Source organism: Pelodiscus sinensis, chromosome 3 (genome assembly GCF_052426305.1).
Source record: "Pelodiscus sinensis isolate ZL-2025 chromosome 3, ASM5242630v1, whole genome shotgun sequence".
Classification (NCBI taxonomy): Eukaryota; Metazoa; Chordata; order Testudines; family Trionychidae; genus Pelodiscus; species Pelodiscus sinensis.
The window spans coordinates 202,547,729-202,574,854 of NC_143054.1; the positions used below are offsets into that span (position 1 = coordinate 202,547,729).

At 45.2% G+C, this 27,126-nt stretch overlaps 1 protein-coding gene across 9 annotated transcripts in view; it reads left to right on the forward strand.

Moving 5' to 3' along the window:
* The window catches only part of SLC8A1 (solute carrier family 8 member A1), a 308,938-nt gene that overhangs the window by 274,355 nt on the left and 7,457 nt on the right, over nucleotides 1-27,126 (forward strand). For all 9 annotated transcript variants that reach the window (XM_089777614.1, XM_089777615.1, XM_089777613.1 and 6 more), the window contains 3 exons: nucleotides 4,048-4,178; nucleotides 8,412-8,511; nucleotides 18,836-19,111. In XM_089777614.1, the coding sequence (XP_089633740.1) occupies nucleotides 4,048-4,178; nucleotides 8,412-8,511; nucleotides 18,836-19,111 (507 nt within the window). The remainder of the gene's footprint in view (nucleotides 1-4,047; nucleotides 4,179-8,411; nucleotides 8,512-18,835; nucleotides 19,112-27,126) is intronic.

Genomic DNA, 27,126 nt, shown 5'->3' on the forward strand with positions numbered 1-27,126 from the left:
AAAGAACTCAAATGTGAAATTGTGGAACTATTAACTATGGTTTGTAATCTATCCTTTAAATCAGCTTCTGTACCCAATGACTGAAAGATACCTAATGTAACACCAATGTTTAAAAAGGGCTCTAGAGGCGATCCCAGCAATTACAGACCGGTAAGTCTAACGTCAGTACCGGGCAAAATAGTTGAAACAATAGTAAAGAATAAAATTGTCAGACACATAGAAGAACATAATTTGTTGGGCTAAAGTCAACAAGGTTTCTGTAAAGGGAAATCATGTTTTACTAATCTATTAGATTTCTTTGAAGGGGTCAACAAACGGGGATCCAGTAGATATAGTTTACCTAGATTTCCAGAAAGTCTTTGAAGCACTGCATGCTGTGAGCAGGGTGGGGGCAGAGCGGAGAAGGCTTTGGGTGCTCCCTTGCCCCCAGACCTTAATTGGCCTGGGGATGGGGGAATAGGAGGGCCTCTGTGGGCCAGATCCACCCATTGGGCAAATTAGTTGAAACAATAGTAAAGAATAAAATTGTCAGGCATGTAGAAGAACATAATTTGTTGGACAAAAGTCAACAGGGTTTCTGTAAAGGGAAATCCTGTCTTATTAATCTATTAGAGATCTTTGAAGGGGTTAACAAACATGCAGACAAGGGGGATCCAGTAGATATAGTATACTTAGATTTGCAGAAAGCCTTTGACAAGGTCCCTCACCAAAGGCTCTTGTGTAAATTACATGGCCATGGGATAAGAGGGAAGGTCCTTTCGTGGATTGAGAACTGGTTAAAAGACAGGAAACAAAGGGTAGGAATAAATGGTAGATTTTCAGAATGGAGTGTGCAGCGGCAGTCAAAAAAGCAAACGGGATGTTAGGAATCATTAAAAAAGGGATAGAGAATAAGTTGGAGAATGTCTTATTGCCCTTATATAAATCCATGGTATGCTCACATCTTTGAATACAGCGTACAGATGTGGTCTCTTCATCTCAAAAAAGATATAGTGGCATTAGAAAAGGTTCAGAGAAGGACAACTAAAATGATGAGGGCTTTGGAATGGGTCCCATATGAGGAGAGGCTAAAGCAACTGGGACTTTTCAGTTTGGAAAAGAGGAGACTGAGGGGGGATATGATAGAGGTATATAAAATCATGAGTGGTGAGGAGAAAGTGAACAAGGAAAAGTTATTTACTTGTTCCCATATGTGAGGGGGTGCACTCACCACCGTAACCCCCCTGCCATCTGTCTTCAGGAATTGGCTCCCTCGGCGGGTAGGGTGCCTTCTCTGGGGTGATGTTCCTCCAGCAGGCCTTCTTTCAAGCCCTGCAGTCTGGGGATTTGCTGGCCAGAGCTCTTCTAGCCCTGCCTGGCCTCCCCCCAGCCCTGCCCTAGCTTCAGGGAGCCGCCTCCTCCCTCAGCAGCCAGGTTCTCACTCCCTCTCGCACAGCAGCAGCCCATTCTCTATTATAGCGCCCAGCTGGGCCCTAATGGGCTAGTACAGCCTCAGCTGGGCTAAATTCCCCGGCCCTGGTTCAGGCCGGGGTCTGCCCTTAATGGGCCAGTGCAGGGCGAGCGCCCTGTCACACCATAATATAAGAACTGGGGGCCACCAAATGAAGTTACTAGGCAGCAGGTTTAAAAAAATAAAAGGAAGTTCTTCTTCACACAGCACATAGTCAATCTGTGGAACTCCTTGCCTGAGGAGGTTGTGAAGGCTAGGACTATAACAGGGTTTAAAAGAACTAGATAAATGCATGGAGGTAAGTCCATAAATGGCTATTAGCCAGTATGGGTAAGGAATGGTGTCCCTAGCCTATGTTTGTCAGAGGGTGGAGATGGATGGCAGGAGAGAGATCGCTTGATCATTACCTGTTGGGTTCACTCCCTCTAAGGCACCTGGCATTGGCCACTGTGGGCAGACAGGGTATTGGGCTGGATGGATGGGTCTGACACAGTATGGCCGTTCTTATGATTGACCTTGACAGCCGCCGCATATGCAGTTGTTTGTTTGTGCGGGCGCTTAGCTGCAAGAGAAGCAGCTCATGGGGGCAGGGAGGAACTAAAACCACAAGGAGACAGGTGGCTTCTCAGAATTAAGGGAGCGGGATGAATAGTTTATGAAAGCGCTGCTTGGGTGTCTTAGAGCAAATGTAAAAGACAAAAGGCGGCTGATGCTCATATTCCAAAGAGCCACCTGCTGCTAGAAAAGAATGGAAAATGCTGAGCATTGGTGTTTTTCAGGTGAAACTCCACTCAGGTCCAGCTGGTGTCAGTTGGCATAGCACCACTGAAGTTGGGTAGATAGTCTCCACTGACATCAGTGAAGTTTTGTTGACTCACACCAGGCAAAGAGTCAGTTCTGACATGGCCAAGATCCAAAGTGTTCTTTTCTTTTCTTTTTGCCAAACTATTGAGCCTAACACCTTTGGGGTTTAAAACTAAATCCTTCCTCTAAGGGTTCGTCTAGACTACAGGGTTTTGTCAACAGATACTGTCAACAAAGCTTCTGTCGACAAAGAGAGTCTAGACTACATCCAGTTCTGTCGACAAAGCAAGCCGCTTTGTTGACATAACAGTGTGGACGCAAAGGACAGTGCAGATGCAATAATGCCTTCTATCGACAGAACTCTGTCATCAAAAGGCGTTATTCCTCGTAGAATGAGGTTTACATACGTCAACAAAACTGCTGAGTTTTGTCGACGTTATGTCGACATAACTCAAAGGCAATGTGGACGCAGGTATAGTTTTGTCGACAAAAGTCCACTTTTGTCGACAAAACCCTGTAGTATAGACACACTCTAACAGTGCTGACGGTCAGGGTTCCAGCCACACCATGCTACTTTTGTCTTGCTTTTAGCATGTTCATGTGTAAAATATGTTATTAGCAATTCCAGCCACTGGAGGTTTTTAAGAACAGGTAGAGCTGCCATCAGGCACCGTGCGCCCAATTGCAGCTGTAAGGTGCGCAGCACGCCGGGGAGAGGACGCATGCGCCGTGTGCCCAGGAGCGGAGCCTTGTAAATAAAGTAATTAACAGCTTTGCTGAATAATAGTTATTCTCTATTTTTTCGATCAACGAGCTTTTGAAGTCATTGTGGATAGTTTTCTGAAATATCTGTTCCATGTGCAGAATCAGTTATAAAAACATGTGGGCACTGCACAGTCTTTGACACAAGCCTTATGCTCTGATTGTCCGGTGCCTGAAGAGAATGCACTATGTCCACTTGCGTACCACAAATCAGACCCCTCAGTCCTGAGCTCAGTGATTTGAGGAATCTCTACGGTATGACTTTACTCAGGATTTACAGTAACATAACTAACCGTGATCAGAATCTGCCTGACTACACTCACAATACTCCATTACTTGAAAGTTTAGGGTGCAAAGTCAAGCACTCAAAAGCTAGGTGAGGCCAGAGGTAAAGTTGATTATTTATATTTTTGCCACAGTGAACCTTGACTATGCCTTCAGTTGCCGGTCGCTCACATACAGGCAGGGTGGCTGAGATAGCTGAGCCCTTCTGTATAGGCTGGGTGGCCTGGTTTGCATGCAGATTTTCAGAAACACTCAGCACTGGCCTAATCCAGCTCCCATTAAAGTCAAGGGACATTTCACCATTGGGTTCACTGGGGACAGAGAGAGGCCAATACAGAGGCCTTTTTGACAAGCTCACCTTAGATTAATTGTCCTAAAAATTGCCACCATAGCAGCTCCAGGGGAGCATCCATAGCTGATAGAGACTGAGATTGTGAATGTTTCCCTATAGTCCAGGCTGAATTCAAGAAGACCTGATAGGGGTGGAAGGGATTTGAAATGTGGAAGAGTTATGAGCTAGTGATCTCATTTGCTAGCGCTCCCAGGCAAGCCATCTGCAACAGAAAACCTTTCAGCGCTTGTACTTGCCTATTGCTTAATGTCTTCTACCTTGTGCCAACAACTGTCTGTCACTTGTGCCTTAGCCCCAGAGAATATTTTAGCTTAGAGATAGATGCTACTGACAGAAGCCAGTACCAGAAAGTGAAAGACTGTGTGTTGTTCAAAAGCTGTCTGTGTTGTTACAGAGGAGAATGAAGAGAAACAGCCACTGACGAGCAAAGAGGAGGAAGAGCGCCGCATTGCAGAAATGGGACGCCCAGTGCTGGGAGAACACACCAAACTAGAAGTCATTATTGAAGAATCCTATGAGTTCAAGGTACACCAGTTGTCTACCTCGCTCACCACAGGGCATACAAGCCTTCAGTTCACATTAGCTTCTCTAACTACATTTTACAGGTTGAACCTCTCTAGTCTGCCGCACTCTGGCCCAACAACATCTGTGGTCTGACATGATTTTAATTAGCCAGATGTCCACTTATCAAGGGTGTGGCCAACTTTCCTGCAGTCCCATAAAGGTTGTTTACAGCCACCAGACCTGGTGTTCTGTGCTATAATTTAGCCCTAATTTCCCACTACATGTCTTCTAAGAGCCCTGTAAGCAGTGGAAGTATTGGTAATGTGTCTAGACAATATTGACCTCCTGTAATCCAGGAAATTCTCTGGTTCAGCACTGGTCAGGTCCCAAGGGTGCTGGTCTCGAGAGGTTCAGTCTATATTAGATTGCTAAACTAGGAGCTCTGTCCTTTTTAAATGCACAGTAACCACATATCTGGCAAGCACATGCTATGCACAAGAGGATGGCATCCTTTCCAAGCAAGTATACGCAACACTTGAGGCTCCAATTCAGCAAAGAATTGACACACATGCTTAAATCCATCCCTGTTCAGCAAAGAACTCAAGCACATGCTTACATTCTTGCGACTTCAATGGGATTCGAACTAATGCCTAAGTGCTTTGCTGAGGCAGAGTACTTAATTGGCACCATAACAAGGTGTTTGGGATTGGAACAGGAGGAGTTAGGAGCCTAGATTTCATATGGTAGGGACGTAACCAGAGAGAATTCTATACAGAAAAATTCACTGGGGCAGGGGGCGTTCATGTTTTTGGTGAATTTGCAACCCTTACACTCCAAAATCAAATTCACTAATGGCCCGTTACGTCCTCTGTGGGAGAGGCCCCATAGAAGCATCTTGAGGCATCATCGGGAACTTCTGGAGCAGCAAAAATTTCTGCCCTCCATTCAAAAAAGGAACACCAGTGGCTGAGTACAGCACAGCTGGGGCCACTGCCACCTCTCAGCAACTGCTGTGATGTCACAGCACCAGCAAAACCATGGACTTGTCAACACTGGTATGGGTTTATTTCTGGCATTTCACTTGGCTTGGGCAGTGAAACTAGAGTGTTCAGCATCACTGTCAGACCAAGTCTGCAGCTACTATAAATCACTGCAGCCTCATGGAAGTCAAAGGGCATACTTGTGTGCTTCCTTGCTCAGCTGGATCAGGGGGGCTAAGAGCTCAGCACCATGCAGAGTTGAGCCCCCCCAGACACTAGCACAAGGCTGCTATATTTGGGCTGCCACCAACACCACATAGGGATGAATTTATTGTTATTCATCTTCCTTAAAAATATTTTCACACAACCTGAATTTGGGGCTTCAATAACTTGATGGTTCCTCTTTCACAGACTTGTACAGACAGCATCATTCATGTTTATCAAAGGAAATCACCACCTGTACTTGCTATGAGACAGGACAGAAACTTTCTGGCTACGTCTACACTGGCATGATTTTCCGAAAATGCTTTTAACAGAAAACTTTTCCGTTAAAAGCATTTTCGGAAAAGCACGTCTAGATTGGCAAGATGCTTTTCCGCAAAAGCACTTTTTGCGGAAAAGCGGCCGTGGCAATCTAGACGCAGTTTTCTGCAAAAAAGCCCCGATCGCCATTTTCGCAATCGGGGCTTTTTTGCGGAAAACAGTACTATGCTGTCTACACTGGCCCTTTTAAACAAAAGTCTTTCAGAAAAAGACTTTTGCCCTAACGGGAGCAGCATAGTATTTCCGGAAAAGCACTGATGATTTTACATGAGATCGTCAGTGCTTTTCCGGAAATTCAAGCGGCCAGTGTAGACAGCTGGCAAGTTTTTCCAGAAAAGCTGCTGATTTTCCGGAAAAACTTGCCAGTCTAGACACAGCCTCTATGTATCAGCTACATTAGTCAGCTGTTGATTTGTCCAGCTGTTGCTACAGCTGTAACTTAACTGTTGTTTAGAAAATCCCAAAGTGTTAATTTTGTCAAACTATGTATTTAAGAAACATCCCAAAAACTGAAAAGCAGGAAACTCAGTAGTAACAAAACAGATGGAGATAAAGTGCAGGAGAGATTTCCAGAGTACATGTGCTAATGAAAACTGGCATACAAAAATTACAGCACAACAGTAACAAAGTAGCCTTGATTCTCCCAGTGTTCTAGGAGCAACAGCAAAGGAAATAAGAAATGCAACTGTATCATTTTTCTCTTGATTATAAACTATCGATATAGACCAAGGTGTGGCCTGAGGGCCAGATCCAGCCCATGGAGGGCATCTGGTCACTTTCTATCTATATCCTGCTGCCTGTGCCACTGAATTTCCAGAAGGTGGCTGAGGCAGCAGGATCCTAATTAATTTGCTCACTGCTCCCGGTCACTCCAGCAGGGGCCAGAGCTGTGAACCTTTCAAATAGCCACAGCAACCCCATGCAGCTGCCAGGCAACACTGTAGCAGTGGGGCCAATAGCCACGGGCCCTTTGCTGTGTTTTTACTCCCCCACCCCTTCTCCCAGGCCTCACCCTCCCAGAGAGTGGAGCTAGCCCGTGACCATGTATCAAATTCATTAAGTGGCCCCCCTGTGAAAATTATTGCCCACCACTGATACAGACCCTTATTACAAAACAGAACAATATGACAAGCCAGATCCTTAGCTGGGCTTAAAATGCCCAGACTAAAAATTCTGTTTAAGAAAGAAATTGTGGCCCCAAGTCCTGATGTTGTATATACTACACACGTGCTTAGCTTTGCACATGTGAGTGGTCTTGTTGATCTGAGTGTGTAAAGTTAAGCCTGTGCAGGATCATGGTCTAAGACCGACAATTTAATCCTTTCTTTTAAAGTCAATTGAAAAAAACAGCCCCACTATTTCATGTAAGTGGGACAGTGGCAGAGTCTTTCGTAGGTGCATTTGGTGTGCTCTTGGCTGCCTGTTGTGACCACTTGTGACAGTCAGCATTGACAACTAGAAGAACATAACAGAAGTCAGGAATATCAGGCCCTTTTTCCTTTCAACTGAAAAGAGCTTACTGCAGGTTAATGAGAAACATCTGAGTCCAATTAAGCACCTTCCATGCACACAAACACACACCTTTAAGAACCCTCTTCAAGTTTGTGAGAGAGAAGGGGGGGGATGACTACCTAGCCAGGAGGGAGAAAAACCATTGTCTAGGTAAAAAACTGGTTATCTACCTATAGGGAAAGCAGTAACTAGATGTCAACCCAGAAAATGGGTGCTCTGCTAGGGACAAGGAGACTTATTTCTTCTGTGTGCTTAAGGAAACTATTTAGGCCTAGCCTGAGATTCTACTGGTAAATCCTGAAAATAAACCAAAGTCCCAATGTGAGCCCTCTGGAGCAGGAGTGATTTCCTTCAGCCCCTATCACTCCCCTCTCCCTCTCTGGAGAAATGTTGATGTGGCAGAAGAGGTACTTTGCCACACCCTGTTATACTGTAACACATTGATAAATTCTTGGATTAATTTCCATTGAGAATTTTTCTGCCAGCCATTTACAACATTAGTTATGATTCTGCATTAGTGACCAAAGCTTCTGTTTTAGCAAGTGTACAAATGCTGTAAAAGGGCAGAGAGTGGATATGTACAATATACTTGATTTACTTTGAATTATTTATAGTGCTTTCAAATAAACAAATAAAAGTTCCTTGATCTATTTTATAACAATAGCAGCATTAGCAATGTACAAGCCCTTTTTACAGCATTTGCTATTAAACCCTGCTTAAGAATTTAGAACAAAATACAGGACTATGTAGCACTTTAAAGACTAACAAGATGGTTTATTAGATGATGAGCTTTCGTGGGCCAGACCCACTTCCTTGATCTGAGGAGGTGGGTCTGGCCCACGAAAGCTCATCATCTAATAAACCATCTTGTTAGTCTTTAAAGTGCTACATAGTCCTGTATTTTGTTTCAGCTACACCAGACTAACACGGCTACATCTCTATCACTAAGAATTTAGAGAGAGCACTTATTTTCAGTTCTGATAAGAAAGTGTGCAGATTAGCAATCTTCTCTAGTATGTATATTTTGAAGAGTTCTTTATAATGCAGTATGGGATGTCGTGTGCATACATATTGTCATTTTTGCTGTTGGTTCTCTTGTTCTGAGGGGAAGATCTTTTCCATAAATGTACAATGTAAATCCACAAGGATTTTTATTTCTGCCCATGATCTCCTGTTCCAAAACCAATGTTAATTTGGTTCTACTTGTTTCCATCTGCAGAATACTGTTGACAAGCTCATTAAGAAGACAAACCTAGCCCTTGTGGTTGGAACCAACAGCTGGAGAGAACAGTTCATTGAAGCTATCACAGTCAGCGCTGGTAAGTTCCTTTTCTACCTGGAGTGAATTATGATAAGCCTCTCTCCTACAGATAATGAAGTTATTTATAGTATCTATGTACATATGCTAGGAGCCGTGTGATGCAGGCAGCCCTCTGAGCCACTCGGGGATAGAGGGGGTAATTTGCTGCTGGCATGTCCTCTGATCCAACTCTGGTTCAGCTGTTCAGGACGCCAGTGGGGGCTAGAGTCAAGGCTCCATTCAGTCCGCCCTCTTGCTCCTGGTAGGTGCACAGTGACTTCTTACTGCTCCTTGTGCAGACCCAAGTCGATAGCCCCTCTTTGCTCTCCTACCGGGAGCACAGACCAAGTCATAGTCCAGCCTGTGAATGGGCTTGGGATCATGGTTTGTAGGTCTGTGTCTCATCAACGGTGACTGACAGAGTGGGGCATCTTGATCTTGCTGTGTACTGCTGCAGCTGCTTCTCCTCCCCATATTCTCCTGCCATCCCCTGTGTGCATCATCACAATTGCTATTGCCCAGTTTCCTGCAATTCCAGTTATGAGAAGCTAAAAGAACAGCTCCATGATCCGCTGACCATGGAGATAAGAGGGGGATACATCATAGAAGAATGCTTTATCCTCTCTAGCTTCCACCAGCAACCAAAATACAAAGACGGAGGGTACGTCTACACTAGGCCCCTAGTTCGAACTAGGGAGGCTAATGAGGGCAACCGAAATTGCTAATGAAGCTCATGAGGGTTTACTGTTAATTAGAACTAAGGGGTTTATCTCGGAATTGCGCTTCTCTGCTGCGTGTAGACGCGGGAAGTTACTTCGAGCTAGTCAGTTTCCAAAATGGCAACCATCCGGGAACATGCTAATGAAGCACGGGATATTTAAATCCCACACTTCATTAGCAATTTCAGTTGCCCTCATTAGCCTCCCTAGTTCGAACTAGGGGGCTAGTGTAGACGTACCCAGAGGGAATGTATTCGAAACTTTCCCAGGCAGACATTCGCAGTAAATAATGATCTCCTGGCCTGTTAGCAGCCTGCTTGGTATATTGGACTTTGCACCTTCATGCTCTCAGAGGAACTGCTTTATTTATTTTAACTTGATTCCATTTGGAGACATTACATAATGGTAGATTAAACAAAAGGGCACGTTTCACTTGTGAGCAGCAGCTCTCCTCTCTGTCTGCTCAGTGCTTAGCATTTCTGGCATGTGTACATCACATGTCTCCTCTTCAGGTCTTCACAACAGGCTGTTCTCAGGCACTTCCTTCTTCTATAACACAGAAAGCAGGGAGACATTTGAAGGAAGGTATTGCGCTAGCTTTCTCCTCCTGAAATGAGGTTTGCAGCCTGCTAAGCTGATGAGCTGTCAATAAGGCTACTGACAGTCAGAGGTTGTTTATTTCTTTGTGGAGTTTATCAATTAAAGATTAGAACATCAAGGGCAAATATCGTGGCACTTTCTTTCACCTTTGCAGTGTGCAGCTCATCTGTCTTTTCACAAGGCTTTGGTTTTGTGGCTAACGTAACTGTGACCAAGATACAGCTCTTCCCTATCAATGTTGCAGATCTGATGTTGATGCCTTCCCTCTAGCCCTGGCAGTTGTGTGGTTACATCTGACAAAAGAGATAAATAATTTCTTAAGGAAATTATTAATTTCACATTGTGCTATAGTCATCTCTTCTCCAAACTAACTCCTCTCCTACCAATTTCTTAATCTTTTCTTGTAGCTCATGTTTTCTAGACTTTTCATCATTTTTGTTGGTCTCTTCTGGACTTTCTATAGCTTGTGCACATCTTTCCCAATGTGTGGTGCCCAAAATTGGACACTGCTTTAGCTGAGGCCTTATCAGTGCAGAGTAGAGTGGAAGAATTACTTGTCATGTCTTGTTTAGAAAACACTTGCTAATACATCCTAGGATAGGGGTGGGCAATAATTTTTGTCCAGGGGCCACTTGAAAATTTTTTGAAGTAGCCTCGGGTCATCCTGGAAGGGTGGGGCCTAAACGGGAAGGGGTGGGGATACCTCACCCCCAGACCACGATTGGTCTGGGGCTGGGGGAGCCCCTTTCCCCCCTTCTCACTAGACACCCATGCCCTGGAAGAGGCTTGGCATGCTCCCCCGCCCCTAGGCCAATCACGCGAAGCCTCCTACCGCCTTTGAAGTGCTGCCTTTAAAGCACTTTGAAGTGCTGCAGGCTCCTCACAGAACCGGGGCAGGCAAAGGAAGCCTCATGCAGCTCCCCCGCCCCCAGGCCCTGATTGGCCAGGGGGCGGGGGAGCGCGCAAAACCTCCTTCGCTCTCCCCCCCATGCCCTGCGAGCAGCATGCAGCGCATCAAAGTGCCACATGCTCCTGGCAGTGTGGGAGGAGGCTTCGCGCAATTGGCCTGGGGGCGGGGGAGCACGCAAAGCCTTCTCTGCTCTGCCCCCAGCCTGCGAGCGGCGCATGGCGCTTTGAAGCACTGCATGCTGTGAGCAGGGTGGGGGCAGAGCGGAGAAGGCTTTGGGTGCTCCCTTGCCCCCAGACCCTAATTGGCCTGGGGATGGGGGAATAGGAGGGCCTCTGTGGGCCAGATCCACCCATTGGGTAAATTAGTTGAAACAATAGTAAAGAATAAAATTGTCAGGCATGTAGAAGAACATAATTTGTTGGACAAAAGTCAACAGGGTTTCTGTAAAGGGAAATCCTGTTTTACTAATCTGTTAGAGATCTTTGAAGGGGTTAACAAACATGCGGACAAGGGGGATCCAGTAGCTATAGTATACTTAGATTTGCAGAAAGCCTTTGACAAGGTCCCTCACCAAAGGCTCTTGTGTAAATTACATGGCCATGGGATAAGAGGGATGGTCCTTTCTTGGATTGAGAACTGGTTAAAAGACAGGAGACAAAGGGTAGGAATAAATGGTAAATGTTCAGAATGGAGAGGGGTAACTAGTGGTGTCCCCCAAGGGTCAGTTCTAGGACCAATCCTTTTCAACTTATTCATAAATGATCTGGAGAAAGGGGTAAGCAGTGAGGTAGTAAAGTTTGTGGATGATACCAAACTGTTTAGAATAGTCAAGACAGAAGCAGACTATGAGGGACTCCAAAAAGGTCTCACCAAACGGAGTGATTGGGCAACAAAATGGCAAATGAAATTTAATGTGGATAAGTGTAAAATAATGCACATTGGGAAAAATAACCCCAACTATACGTACAGTATGATGGTGGCTAATTTGGCTATGACAAATCAGGAAAGAGATCTTGGAGTTATTGTGGATAGTTCTCTGAAAACTTCCACACAGTGTGCAGTGGCGGCCAAAAAGGGAAATAGGATGCTAGGAATTATTCAGAAAGGGATAGAAAATAAGACACAGAATATCTTACTGCCCCTGTACAAAACTATGGGACGCCCACATCTTGAATACTGTGTACAGATGTGGTCTCCTCACCTCAAAAAAGATATTTTGGCCTTGGAAAGGGTTCAGAAAAGGGCAACTAAAATGATTAGGGGTTTGGAACGGGTCCCATATGAAGAGAGGTTAAAGCGACTGGGACTTTTCAGTTTAGAAAAGAGGAGACTGAGAGGGGATATGATAGAGGTATATAAAATCATGAGTGGTGTGGAGAGGGCAGATAAAGAAAAGTTATTTTTTTTAGTTCCCATGATAGAAGAACTAGAGGACACCAAATGATATTAATGGGTAGCAGGTTTAAAACTAATAAAAGAAAGTTCTTCTTCACACAGCGTGTAGTCAGCCTGTGGAACTCCTTGCCAGAGGAGGCTGTGAAGGCTAGGACTATAACAGAGTTTAAAGAGAAGCTAGATAATTTCATGGAGGTTAGGTCCATAAAAGGCTATTAGCCAGGGGATAGAAATGGTGTCCCTGGCCTCTGTTCGTCAGAGGCTGGAGAAGGATGGCAGGAGACAAATTGCTTGATCATTGTCTTCGGTCCACCCTCTCTGGGGCACCTGGTGCTGGCCACTGTCGGCAGACAGGCTATTGGGCTAGATGGACCTTTGGTCTGACCCAGTACGGCCGTTCTTATGTTACTTGGCGGGCCGGATCTGGCCCACGGAGGCCCTTTTGCTCACCCCTGTCCTAGGATGATGTCCTTTTTTGCAACAATTCTACATTATCTTTATCTTACTATATATTTTAGAAATGTGCATCCATCCATCCATCAGCTGTCTGTGAGTCCATTTGTTCAAAAACTCCTCTTAAACAGTAACAGCTGGGAACACCATATTTGGTATGCAGCTTCCTCTTATCATAACTTAAAGCAAGGTTAGGATTTGTTGTGCCAGGACAATGGGATGTGCCTGGAATTGGATTGTTTCTCATAAAATGGAAAGGGAAGGGTCTGGTGGGAGGCACAGTTATACTGTAGAATGATGACAGGGGGGCAGCAAGGGGCCAGAAATGGGGACTGGGACAGCTATAACCCCACTGGGCCAGCAGGGGGGCAAGAGTGGAGAAAGGGACAGCTCTCTACTATATATTTTGGAGAGTTTGTCTGTCCCCCAGCTGTGCCCATTGGAGCTGCAGCAGCTATAGATAAATGCTTCTTACCTGTCCCGAAGTTGCTGTTGTGAGAGAGGACTGGGGTAGTCCTCACTCCCCAGGGCAGCCTGCACACTGAACTTCTCATCTCCAGCCCCACCTGAGAAAATGATTTAAATTAAGAAAAACAAAACTTATTTGAGTTAAGAACTCGAGTATTGCTGGGTATATCTTCTAGTGGACTCACTATATGACCCACTATAATCCCCAGATCCTTTTCTCTATTACTCATTCCTAGACAGTGTAGTCCAATTTTGTATTGGTGCATTGATTATTCCTTCCAAAGTGAAGTATTTTGCATTTGTCCTTATTGAATTTCGTCCTGTTTATTTCGGAGCATTTCTCCAGTTTGTCCAGATCGTTGTGAATTCTATTTCTGTCCTTCAGAGTGCTTGCAGCCCCTCTCATGGGTGCTTTTGAAAATCTAATCCGTAATGTTCCCCTGTTTTAGAATGAGTATGTTTCATAACAAGTGAAGCCCACAATTGGTATTTAACTTGCCCCCAATCTGTGCTTTTAATGCTCATGATAAAGTTCCAAATTTATTCTTTTAAAACATATATCTATACAGAATTCCTTCCCCCACAAAAAAGAACTTACTTATTGCTGAGTTCAAAATCTCAAGTCCTCGAGTTATCTTAGTAATTTTTTCCCTTCTGAGCAAAGTTGTGTAGTTCACATTTTATTATACCACTAGAAGATTTACCCGGCATTCCTTGGGTCCTTCAGGACAGGGGGCTGAGGATGTGGGAGATGCAGGAGTCAGGACAGAGGCTTGGGGATGTGTGGGAGGGGGTCAGGGCAGGGAGTTTGAGGGGTGCAGGAGTCAGAGTTGGGATGATGAGGGGCTCAGGGCATGGAGTGGGGGTGCAGGAGTCAGAGCAGGGGGTGGGAGTGCAGGAGTCAGGACACGTGGTCAAGAGGTGTGAGGAACTCAGGGTAGGGAGTGGAAACAGCTGGCGTCTGCTCCCAGGGGGTGGCCTGGGGCGGCAGGGGTCATGCAGCCTGCCTACCACCTGCTTCCTTGGGCCAGCCTCCTAAGGCTGGGGCACTTGCTAACCCCTGTGATTCAGAAGTATAACTGTCCCCATGCTTGCTGTCCCTCTATGGTCATTCAGGAGTTCTTGAACAAAGAGACTTACGGACAGACACACAGACAGTCATGCAAACTATCTCAAATATATAGTAGATTTAACAAAAAAACAAATAGTGAACTGATATTTTTCCCTGCTCCACAAATAAGTGGGCACTTCAAATTTATTTATTAACAGCTCTGTTTGTAGTGAATGTTATGGTCAAATTGTCTTATAAATGCTTACTAAGTATCAGTAATAGCTATGAAACACTAAAGTGATAGATTCATATTTCTAGCTCCTCTTATGGGGAGTTCCCTCTATTTAGCCATTACATAACTGCGGTATCGTGGTTATAGGGAGAAAGTTCAGCTACATCTTAAATGGAGAACTTGATGGCTCCAAATCCAGATGGGGTGAATTCAATTTCACATGTGAGTCATTTGGAATAGAATGATATTATATTAAAAAAAAAAAACCTTCAAGAACAGACTGCAAAGAGAAACTGCTGAGCTACAGTTCATCTGCAAATTTGACACCATGGGCTCGTCTACACTGGCCCCTTTTCCGGAAGGGGCATGTAAATTTCACCAGTCGTCGTAGGGAAATCCGCGGGGGATTTAAATATCCCCCGCGGCATTTAAATAAAAATGTCCGCCGCTTTTTTCCGGCTTTTAAAAAAGCCGGAAAAGAGCGTCTACACTGGTCCCGATCCTCCGGAAAAAGCGCCCTTTTCCGGAGGCTCTTATTCTTATACTTTGAAGTAGGAATAAGAGCCTCCGGAAAAGGGCGCTTTTTCCGGAGGATCGGGGCCAGTGTAGACGCTCTTTTCCGGCTTTTTTAAAAGCCGGAAAAAAGCGGCGGACATTTTTATTTAAATGCCGCGGGGGATATTTAAATCCCCCGCGGATTTCCCTACGACGACTGGTGAAATTTACATGCCCCTTCCGGAAAAGGGGCCAGTGTAGACGTAGCCCATCAGTTTAGGATTAAACAAAGACTGTGAATGGCTAGCCAACTACAAAAGCAGTTTCTCCACTCTTGGGCTGTGTCTACACTGGGCCACTTATTCCGGAAAAGCAGCCGCTTTTCCGGAATAAGCTGCGAGCTGTCTACACTGGCCGCTTGCTTTTCCGGAAAAGCAATGACGAGCTACTGTAAAATTGTCAGTGTTTTTCTGGAAAAACTATGCTGCTCCTGTTCGGGCAAAAGTCCTTTTCCAGAAAAACTGTTCCGGAAAAGGGCCAGTGTAGACAGCACAGTAGTCTTTTCCGGAAAAAAGCCCCGATCGCGAAAATGATGATCGGGGCTTTTTTCCGGAAAAGCGCGTCTATATTGGCCACGGACACTTTTCCGGAAAAGCACCCTGCGAATGTAGACGCGCTTTTTCCAGAAATACTTATAATGGAAAACTGTTCCGTTTTAAGCATTTCCGGAAAAGGGTGCCAGTGTAGACGTAGCCTTGGTGTTCACACCTCCACATCAGCTGCTGGAAGTGGGCCTCATCCTCCCTGACTGAATTGACCTCATTATCTCTAGCTTTACTCTTGTTTGGCACTCTTTTCTTATGCCTGTATATTTATACCTACCTCTGGAATTTCCACTACATGCATCTGACGAAGTGGGTCTTTGCCCACGAAAGCTGATGCTCCAATACATCTGTTAGTCTATTAGGTGCCACAGGACTCCTCATTGCTTTTGGAATAGAATGGTTGATTCTTTCATTTACATCGAGAGACAAAACTTGCAGAACATAACCTCACTTTTCAAATTCCATCCTCTCACATGTTGGCTTTTTATTTTATGTATTACACTAGCTCTGAGAGGCCCAAACCAAACTCAGGGCACAACTGTGCTGCACAAACACAGGAAAAGTCAGCGCCTGTCCCAGAGTTTACAGGCAAAATAACCTAATCCAATGTTTGTTGCATCCCATATTATAGCAAAGGCAACTCAGGAGTCAGTTGTCATTCTGGTGAGGGACAAATATTTGATGTTTCTTAAAGCTTCAGCTCCCGGAGTCCTGTGATTTCAGGGGGACCTTCTGCTTTCATTTTTTAAAGTAATATTTTGTCCCTCTTGATTGCAGTGAAAAACTTGAACCCATGACCTGAGTGCACCATGAAGACTCAGACCCAAAATACCAAACTCAACTTTATTGTTATTTGCTCATTTAACTAATTCTATTAAATCTCCTTATTTGAGGGGCTTGAGATTTGGTTATTTGTCTTTATTTCTTTACATTTGAGGTTGGCAGTACTGCAGCTGTACTTCAAATGCACAACTAGGAAGGCACAATGTTTAGAATAATTTGTTTAGTGTATATAGGCCAGCTTTCGTTAGTGGCATGCTTATTATATTCAGGATAGTTGATACATGATTTATGGAATTTTAAGGCTAAAAGGAACAATTATGATAATCTCATCTTACTTCCTATAGAACAAAGGCCATGGATAGTCTCCCATAATCCGTCACTCTTGCATACCTAACATTTGAGCTTCAGCATGGGAGACTAAAGAGCAAAATGTTAACAGGTTTTTTATTTATTATTATTGTTCTTGTTGGAAAGTTTCTCATGCAGTAAAGATACCTCAAACGCTTTTGGCCTAACATCCCAGAGTGAATGCATATGGCTCTCTTAGCAACCTCTACCCTCACTCACTCTGCTAGAGAGAGGTTCATTATTAACCTTCAGCAAAATGATAGACAGATCCAGACCAATATTGTGACAGCCACACTCAGATTCATTTTTAAAAATCTGTTGCATCATCTCCCTAAAGATTTTTAACTCTGTGACACCTCCACTGCCTCGTGGCTCTGTAGATACTTAAAAATGTCTGTTGCAAAATTACAATGCCAGCAGAGTTGCATCTAGCCAACCCGGTCTTTGTGGGATGAATTAAAAACTGCACAGGATTCAGACTTAAATAAATTCCCCACTTCCTCCCCGAGGCACTGCTGGGTTTGTTTGGAGTCCCCTTTGCTGTGTACCAAGGTAATAAAATCAAGCTCCCTATTATTTATTTCTTCCATATCACACGTTGTTTAAGGTGCATGTTGAATGAAGCATGGCTGTGTCCCAACTGAAACTTGGGGTTGCTGTTTGCCCGTTTGGTCCTACATGTTTGTGACTCACCCGTGTGTTGCTCTCCCTCTCCTTGTCTTCGATCCAGAGTCACTAATTAAGGGTCGCTTGGTGCTTGTATGTGCCAGATTGCAGGACTTTGAAGTGTTGAGTGAAAAGCAGATTCCACAGCCTGGTTTGAACCATTTAGTCCCACAACATTTGGAAGGCTTACAAGTCAGGTGGAATGAATCCAGGAAAAATATCTTAAAGAATGTAGCTGGAAAACTTTCACCAGTTTCCACTGCCTCTTCTGTTCTAAAGCTTCATATCCAACCTCACTGTACGTTGATTTGATCTGGACAAGATTTTTCAGACTAATATTTGATTTGCTAAAAAAATGTAGTTTTGGGTCAGCCAAAACTCTTCACAACCTCATGTCAAGTTCATGGGCAAGTTTCAACCAAACCAGGCCATTTTGGTAATGTCAAAGTGAAACATTTCATTTCAATCCAAAAAACGTTTTGCTTTTCATGCATTTTGACCAAAAATCCCAGGGGAGGAGATACACGAGTGGAAGAGCGGGTGCTTTCCTTTACATGGAGGCTTAGCAGAATTCAGTTTTTACTTTTTTGGTGGAGAACTAATATTAATATTTATTTTAAACTTTTTTACATTTTTAACAATTTTTATTTTTACAGTTTCAGGAAGTTGGGGGTAGAATTGGGGGTCAGGCAGCACTGACAGCAGTGCTCCTGCAGAGACGCAGTGCAGGAGTGGTTATGGTCCTGACCTGGCATGGCAGAGACCACTGGCCAGCACTGCGAGGAGGAGGAGCCCACGGCCAGGGGATGCTGCAATGGTGGACCAGGTGCAGAGAAGAGCTCCTAAATGATCAGAGAACTCGTGGCCTGTTGTCTGAGAAGAGACTAAAAGTTGGGGCTTGCCTAGAGAAGGCCGAGAGGGGATACTCTTGTTCTCTGTAACTACAACAGGAGTAAACTCTAGAAAGGGGGACAAGCTATTTCAGGTTATGGACAATAGTGGCATGAGAAGACGTGGGGATAAACTGCCCATGAACGAATTCTGGCTCGAAGTTAAAAGAAGGTTCCTACCCCTCAGAGGAGTTGAGGGCAAATGCTTCATTTGTCCGAAGAGAGAGGTGGACACATTTAGGAGTGGGATTGTGTGATAGTGGGGGAGAGCTCGGCAGCCCTCAGGGTGTTCCAAGTTGAGCACCCAAAAGACAGCACTAGCACAAAGCCTTAGCAACTTTGGAAAACATAGGCCTCGCTTGTCTGCTGTGCCACAGTCACCTGTGTGGTGACCTTGGGCAAGTGTTGTGGCATGGGATTTTCCCAGGCACCAAGCTCATTTAAGAGTGCAGAGCTCATTGTCAGCCAGTGAGAATTGCTCTCCTAAATTATGTGGGTGCTTTTGAAAATCCCACCATTATTCTCCCTGGGCCTCACTTCCCCAGCTGTAAAATGAGGGTGATAATAACAGTGCTGCATTCCTACCTCCCAGGAGAGCCTTGAGGGTAAACTCCATGACTGACTGGATGAGGCTCAGACAGTGCCTTACAAAGGGATGCCTATGTCCCTAGGAAGGAACAGGGACACACAGCCCTGGGTTTAATCAGACTCCGGTTTTGTTGCTCCAGGTGAGGATGACGACGATGAGGAATGTGGGGAAGAGAAGCTGCCCTCCTGCTTCGATTATGTGATGCACTTTCTGACTGTCTTCTGGAAGGTCCTTTTCGCCTTCGTTCCCCCGACAGATTACTGGAATGGTTGGGCCTGCTTCGTTGTCTCCATCCTAATGATTGGCTTACTGACGGCTTTCATCGGGGATTTGGCATCCCACTTTGGCTGCACCATTGGCCTGAAGGATTCAGTGACTGCAGTTGTGTTTGTTGCACTGGGAACTTCAGTGCCAGGTAAAAGAAAAATTGAATTTCTTGCCATGACCTTTGACATCTTTCCTTTGTGCTGTGTATTTGGGATTCAGAGGAAGTGAGCAGCAATGCAGGTCTGGATCAAGATCTAGCTAATAACACTGACACCACACGGGAAACCCCAGTGGTGTGTTTCTCTTATTGGTGGCTGTGGCTTATAGAAAGTATTGTTTAGCTTTGAATTTCCAGGCTTTCTGAGTTTGGATAACAACTTGTAACTGATAGTTATAGTCTTAATTTCAGAAAACCCACATTTTCCTTAGAATGAAATTGTAGTTATTCCATGGAGTGCAAGAGCAACAAGTGTCAGTCCATATTTTGCTTTCTCCATTGCCGGCAGAGTGGTTTTTTCACACTTCAAGTAGGTATGACATTTACTGTGCTGCACTGGGTTTTTTAAAAAGCCCCTTAAAACAAAACAGCCTTAATACAGCCCAGATATAGTAACTGTGTCTGGCAAGCCTCACCCATCTTTGTTTCTTTTAGATCCTGAAAGATTTTTTCTGCACCATTAATATTGGTTATAAGTGAATAGAAAATCAGTGAAATGAGAAGAAAGTACTTTTGGCCGTGCTACTCTTACTGTCATTTTAACCTGTTATTGCTACTGATACAAGAAATCAGAGCTCTAGATTTTATCTGGTATATTGCTATAAATTACTATGGATTAGCAGTGCATATTTCTTTCAGACACTCCGGGTATGTCTACACTACCCCCCTAGTTCGAACTAGGGGGGGTAATGTAGTCATACGGAGTTGCAAATGAAGCCCGGGATTTGAATTTCCCGGGCTTTATTTGCATAAAGCCGGCCAGCACCATTTTTAAATGCCGGCTAGGTCGGACCCCGTGCCGCGTGGCTACATGCGGCACGGACTAGCTAGTTCAGATGAGGCTTCCTAATCCGAACTAGCTGTACGCCTCATGGAACGATTATGTGGAAATGAAGCCCGGGAAATTCAAATCCCGGGCTTCATTTGCAACTCCGTATGACTACATTACCCCCCCTAGTTCGAACTAGGGGGGTAGCGTAGACATACCCTCCTATATTTGAAAGGACAAGTTCTTTGTGACTGCATGATCTAAACATTACTTACAACTTTCTTGTGCCTGGAAGGCTCCAGGTGCCCCTGGAGAATGACTGCTTCACAGCAGTGTGGTGGACTAAAGTGCAGTGGACAAATGTACAGTGCAGTAATCATGTCAGATAACTTGTAATGAAGAGTTGATCCCTTTTTCTAACCATCATCACCTCAGAGAGAGAGAATACAAACTATAAAGTGTCTAGCCTAATAACAGTCTTTCAGATACTAAAAACTGCATCTGGATATTCACAGAACAATGCCTAATTATTTCCATTCTTGATACAAATGTACAGAACCTTGCAAAAAAGGGGTTTCTGGAATGTGCCATTTCAAATACAATAATCTCTTTGCACTGGGCTTGTGGCCACTGTTTGATTAATAGCAAAGTAAGCAAAGTATCAACAGTAGGAATAATTAAACAGATTAGTGCTTATCCCTTTAATGCCACTGCATGGTTAGCGTCCTCCAGAGACTATGGAGGGGAAATTGTGGTAGTAGAGGTTATTGTATGGAATTAATGCTTTCGTTTCTCTTGAAACAGTGGGTTGTTATTTGACCATTTGTGTGCAGTGTGTTCACCCTTCCAGAGATCAGTGTGTCAAAGCATAGAATACATGCCCAATGGAGAAACCAAGCAACTGCTGAACCTTCAGTGTCCTGTAGCTGTAGGCATGCTGGAAGATGTGTCCAGAATGAATGGGGACTGAGCATGGATGGGCGTGCACCTCTTTTTAATAGCAATGTAGAGTTTAAGGCCAAAGAGACCACCAGATCTAGTCTGACCTCCTGTAGACCACCAGCACCCAGCACTCACACCGCAAACCCAACAACTGAAATGAGACCAAAGTTCAAGACTATGCCAGGGGCAGAGAGTAGGAGGGACTGAGGAGCACCAGTGGTCAAGATCCCTGCAGTGGCAGGGAATTAAATGAGAGAGAACCATTTGAGTTCAAGGCCTTTCCTGTCACTTAATGTAGATCTTAAGGGCCGGCCACCCTGTACCCTCTTTGCACGGAAATGTGGCATGTGGTTCCATGCTGCAACCCATATCTGTGTGGGAGGAGGTGGGGATGAGAGAGTGGCTGGTCCCTGTTAAATTGTACTCCCAGCACGCCTCCCCTCTCCTTGGAGTGCAGCGCTGGCCCTCCCAACATCTCGCCCTGGAGCTCGGCATGATTGTCGGCTCCCCGGATGCTTTAGTGGTGCACTCCGGGTGGCTCTATGGGCTGGGGGATAGGGGAGCCCCTCCCCTTCCCCACCTTGCCCTGGGATCTGGTGTGGCTGTCAGCTCCCCTGCTCAATATGAGAGTGAAAATAAAGTTGGTGGGTAAGTGACAGGGAGGGGCTTGGTTTTGAGATTAAGGCCTTGGCATAGAAGCATGGAAATAGAATTATAGAATCCTAGGGTTGGAAGAGACCTCAGGAGTCATCAAGTCCAACCACCTGCCCAAAGCCAGACCAACCCTAAGTTAATCATCCCAGCCAGGGCTTTGTCAAGCCAGGACTTAAACACCCCTAGGGATGGAGATACCACCCCTCCCTAGGGAATCCATCCCAGTGTTTCCCCAGCCTCTGAGGGAAATCGCTTTTTTTCTTCAAGTGATTGCTCATGTCCATTCCATGTAGGTATGCACGCATAGTCAGAAGCTCTTCCCTTAGCAGCACCTATTGGGCCAATGGGGGAGCCCCCAGAAATGCACTGCTACATCAGATAATATATACCCCTGCTGGCCCTCCACCTTCAGTTCCTTCTTACCACCCGTGACCGCCATTGGAACATGCTCTGCTCTCACCCTGCAAGCACTCCTTAGCTGTTCTCACCTAATTGTTGCCTCAAGTTCTGCTCTCATGGGTCTGGTCTGTGGGCCCTCAGGACATGCCCTTACTACCCCCAGTCCGTGGGCCTGCTCTGTGTGTTTCCTCTGTTCCCACTGGTGCACAAGGTGCTCCTCAAAGTGAGGGAATTCAGGGCCTCCCTCATTCTCATTGAACAAGCCTGGCCCAGGCAGCTTTGGTTCATGACCCTGTTGAGCCTCTCTTCTGAGACAGATCGCCCTTCCCCTGTATCCAGACCTCATAATGCAGGACTTTGGCCGTCTTCACCACCCAAAGCTGCAGTCCCTATACCTTCTGGTCTGGAAGCTCCATGGCTGACAGCAGTGGAGCTGCAGTGCTCAGAACGGGTGCAGGAGGTTCTGCTGGGGAGTAGGAAACCTTCCACTAGAGCCACCTAGTTGGCAAAATGGAAGCATTTTTCTATCTGGGTTGCTCAAAAGGGGATTTCTCCTATGGACACCCAGGCCCATTGATAGTGGACTATCTCCTTGAGCTCGGGATTCAGGGGTTGTCCTCCTCATCGATCAAGGTTCACTTGGTGGCTATTTCCGCCTTCCACCCAGGCTCCAGGGACACAGTGCTTTTTGTGCATCCCACGCTCCATCAGTTTCTGAAGGGACTGGACAGGCTCTACCCGCATATCTGCCAACCTGTCCCTCAGTGGGACCTTAACCTGGCTATGACCAGGCTTATAGGATGCCCCCCCCCCCTTTGAATCTTTAGTTACCTGTTGATTGCTGCACTTCTCCTAGAAGGTGTAGTTTCTTGTAGCCATCACATCAGCCAGGCAGGTGTCAGAGCTAAGGGCCCTTACCTATGACACCCTCTCCCCCTTATACAGTCTTTTTCAAGGATAAGGTCAGGCTACTCCCCCATCCTGCCTTCCTGCTGAAGGTGGTGTCTCAGTTTCATGTCTCCCAAGACATTTTTCTCCCCCACCTTTTTTTTTTATCCCAAGCCCCACGTCTCTGGCAAAGAACAGACTTTGCTCTCCTAATGTCTAGAGTGTATATTGGCATTTTATTTAGAAAGAACAAAGCCCTTCCGTAAGTCCCCTCAGTTGTTCATGGCAGTAGTAGAAAGGCTCAAGAGGCAGCTGGTCTCTGCTCAGAGAATTTCTTCAAGGATAACCTCATGCAATAAGGAGTGTTATAGTCTGGCTGGATTACCAGTCCCTCCTCTCACGGCCCACTTCACTTGGGCACAGGTCTCCTCCATGGCATTTGTGGCCCAGGTCCCTATCTTGGACATCTGTAGGGCTGCCACATAGTCTTCAATTCATACCTTTGCTAACCTTTATGCTCTAATTCACCGGGCCAGGGAAGACATGGCCCTCGGTAGGGCTGTCCTCCTCTCAGTTGAAGGTTAGAATTCTGACCCCGCCTCCTGGAGTTTCTGCTTTGGATTCACCTACATGGAATGGACATGAGCCATCACTCGAAGAAGAAAAAATGGTTACTTGCCTTTGTAACTGTTGTTCTTTGAGGTATGTTGCTCATGTCCATTCCAAATCCCATTTTGGAGTAGTCCAGTAAGAAGGAACTGAGGGGGTGGAGGGCCAGAAGGGGTACATATTAGCCAATATAGTGGCACCACTCCAGGGAGCTCCCCAGCTGGCCCAATGGGTACTGCTATGGGGGAAAGCTTTCAATGACATGTGCATGTGGCGCGCATGTGCATGGAATGGACATGAGCAACACATCTCAAAGTAAGTAACCATTGTTTCCTAATATCCAACCTCGATCTCCCTCACTGCAGCTTGAGACCATTGCTCCTCGTTCTATCATCTGTCACCACTGAGAACAGCCTCTCTCCATCCTCTTCAGAACCCTCCTTCCTCCCTTTCAGGTAGTTAAAGGCTGCTATCAAACCTGCCCCTCACCCTACTCTTCTCTTCTGCAGAGTAACTAAGCCCAAATCCTTCAGCCTCTCCTCATAGGTCATGTGCTCCAGCCCCCTAATCATTTTGGTTGCCCTCCGCTGGACCCTCTCCAATGCGTCCACATCCTTTCTGTAGTGAGGGGCTCAGAACTGGACACAATACTCCAGCTATGGCCTCAGCAGTGCCGAATAAAGGGGAATAATCACTTCTCTGGATCTGCTGGCAATGCTCCTCCTAATGCACCCTAATATGCCATTAGCCTTCTTAGCTACAAGGGTGCACAGTTCACTCATATCCAGCTTCTTGTCCACTGTCCTTTTCTGCAGAACTGCTGCTTAGCCAGTCGGTCCCCAGCCTGTAACAATGCTTGGGATTCTTCCATCCCAAATGCAGGGCTATGTACTTCTTTTTGTTGAACCTCATCAGATTTCTTTTGGCCTAATCATCCAATATATCTAGGTCACTCTGGACCCTATCCCTTCCCTCCAGCGTATCTACCTCTCCCCCTATCTTAGGGGAACTTGCTGAGGGTGCAATCCATCCCCTCATCCAAGTCATTAACAAAGATGTCAAAATGTTAGGCAGGAATGGACCTTGTGAGGTCATTGTGTCCAGTTTCGTGCACTGAGCCAGGACCAAGGGAACCTAGACAGTCCGACAGGGATTTGTGCCACCTGTTCTAAAGCCCTCCAGTGTGGGAGGGGTCCCACAGACTCCCTTAGAAGGCTGTTATAAGAACGGCCAGACTGGCTTAGACCAAAGGCCCATCCAGCCCAGTGTCCTGTCTGCCTACAGTGGCCAATGCCAGGTGTCCCAGAGGGAGTGAACAGAACAGGGAATCATCAAGCGATCCCTCTCTCATCACCTATTTCCAGCCTCTGACCTAGGCGAGGGACACCATTGCTACGTATCCTGGCTAATAGCCATTGATGGATCTAACCCCCATGAAGTTAGCTAGCTCTTTTTTGAACCCTGTTCCACGGCCTAACTAACCACAGAGTTAGAGTTTTTCCTAATAGCTCACCTGTCTCCCTTGCTGCAGATAAAGCCCAAAAAATATTACTTTTCTACTTTCAGAACAAGTGAGCACAGGCTTCTTTATAGAGGTCCTTAGCATATTTGAAGACTGTATTGATTTGTGTCCCCTCCCCCTCAGCCTTTTTTTTTCTCAAGATTAAATATGCCCAGGTTTTTTAACCTTTCCTTGTGAGTCAGATTTTCAAAACCTTTGCTCATTGTTGTTGCTCTCCTCTATTTGTCTACATCTTTGCTAATGGGACACCCAGCTGGCCACAGTTCTCCAGCTGAGTCCTCATCAGTGCTGCATAGAGCAGGACAGATGCTTCCCATGTTGCACATACAACACTTAGGAGACCCGAGTTCAAGCCCTGGTGAAGCTACAGGCGTTGGGCTAATTACTTAGAACCAACATTTAAAAAAAGTATTTAGGCACCTTGTAGAATTTTCAAAAGTCGGACTTGGTGCCTACAAGAAATGGTGGCTACAACAAATCAGGAAAGAGATCTTGGGAGTTATTGTGGATAGTTCTCTGAAAACGTCCACACACTATGCTGCGGTGGTCAAAAAGGCAAATACAATGTTAGGAATTATTAAGAAAAGGATAGAAAATAAGACACAGAATATCTTACTTCCCCTGTATTAAACTATGATACGCCCACATCTTGAGTACTGTGTACAGATGTGGTCTCCTCACTTCAAAAAAGATATTTTGGCCTTGGAAAGGGTTCAGAAAAGGGCAACTAAAATGGTTAGGAGTTTGGAACAGGTCCCATATGAGGAGATGCTAAAGCAACCGGGATTTTTCAGTTTGGAAAAGAGGAGACTGAGGGGGGATATGATAGAGGTATATAAAATCATGAGTGGTCTGGAAAGAGTGAATAAAGAATTATTCATTAGTTCCCATAATATAAGGACTAGAGGACACCAAATGAAATTAATGGGTAGCAAGTTTAAAACTAATAAGTGAAAGTTCTAATAAGCGAAAGTTCTTCTTCACACAGCGCATCGTCAACCTGTGGAACTCCTTGCCAGAGGAGGCTGTGAAGGCTAGAACTATAACAGAGTTTAAAGAGAAGCTAGATAAATTCATGGAGGTTAGGTCCATAAAAGGCTATTAGCCAGGGCGTAGGAATGGTGTCCCTGGCCTCTGTTTGTCAGAGGCTGGAGATGGATGGCACGAGACAAATCACTTGATCATTGTCTTCGGTCCACCCCCTCTGGGGCACTTGGTGCTGGCTACTGTTGGCAGACAGGCTACTGGGCTAGATGGACCTTTGGTCTGACCCAGTACGGCCATTCTTATGTTCTTATGATTTCAGAATAGCTTTGTAACAAACAGATAAATCAATTTAGAATTCTACTATGAACCTTCATACTATATTTATTGGAACTGGCCTTCTCTTTACTTGAAAAGAGGACTCTTGCTTCCAGCTGTGCTTTGACCGTTTCACATTCCAAACCCCATGGGAAGTGCACACTCAGCAGAATAAAAATAAAAATGAGATACTTTCTCATGCTGAGCTTCTGTGCAACAGATTTGATCCAAAGTGACCCAAGAGCACAGAAATACAGTACGTATTCATTATTCTTAGATAGCTCATGGCACTGGCTCTGAGTGTTGTTAAAAACAAAAAATCCCTCATTCACTTTTAAGCCTTAAGCAACACTCTCTTCCTCCTAACAGTAATGAAATACACGTTTGTTTACTACTAAAGCTTTCTGGGATGAACGAAATATGTGAATAATATAAAAGGCAAATTAATTGAAACACTAATTAAAGACCAACCTATAAAAACACCAAGTAGTCCTGTGGCACCTTAGAGACTAACAAAAATATATAAGATCATGAGGTTTCATGAGTAAGATCCACTTCATCAGATGAGTTGGAATGGAAATAACAGAGTCCAAGATTTATGTAACAGCAAAAGAAATACCTGTCTATTGTAGGATCCATGTTAATGACCCTAAGTAAGTGGGTTGGCCATGTCAAATTCCTAGTTAGCTTGATGTGTCCCATTTGATGTGAAAATACGGATGACAATGCAGAAGAAATTGGCTTTGTAGCATATTAACCAGCTAATGCCTTTATTCCAGTCTAGGGTAACAGTGACTGGTACAGTAGATGTGGACAGCTAGTTCTGAGGAAAAGAAAAGGTCTCAAGAGGTGGGGATGCTG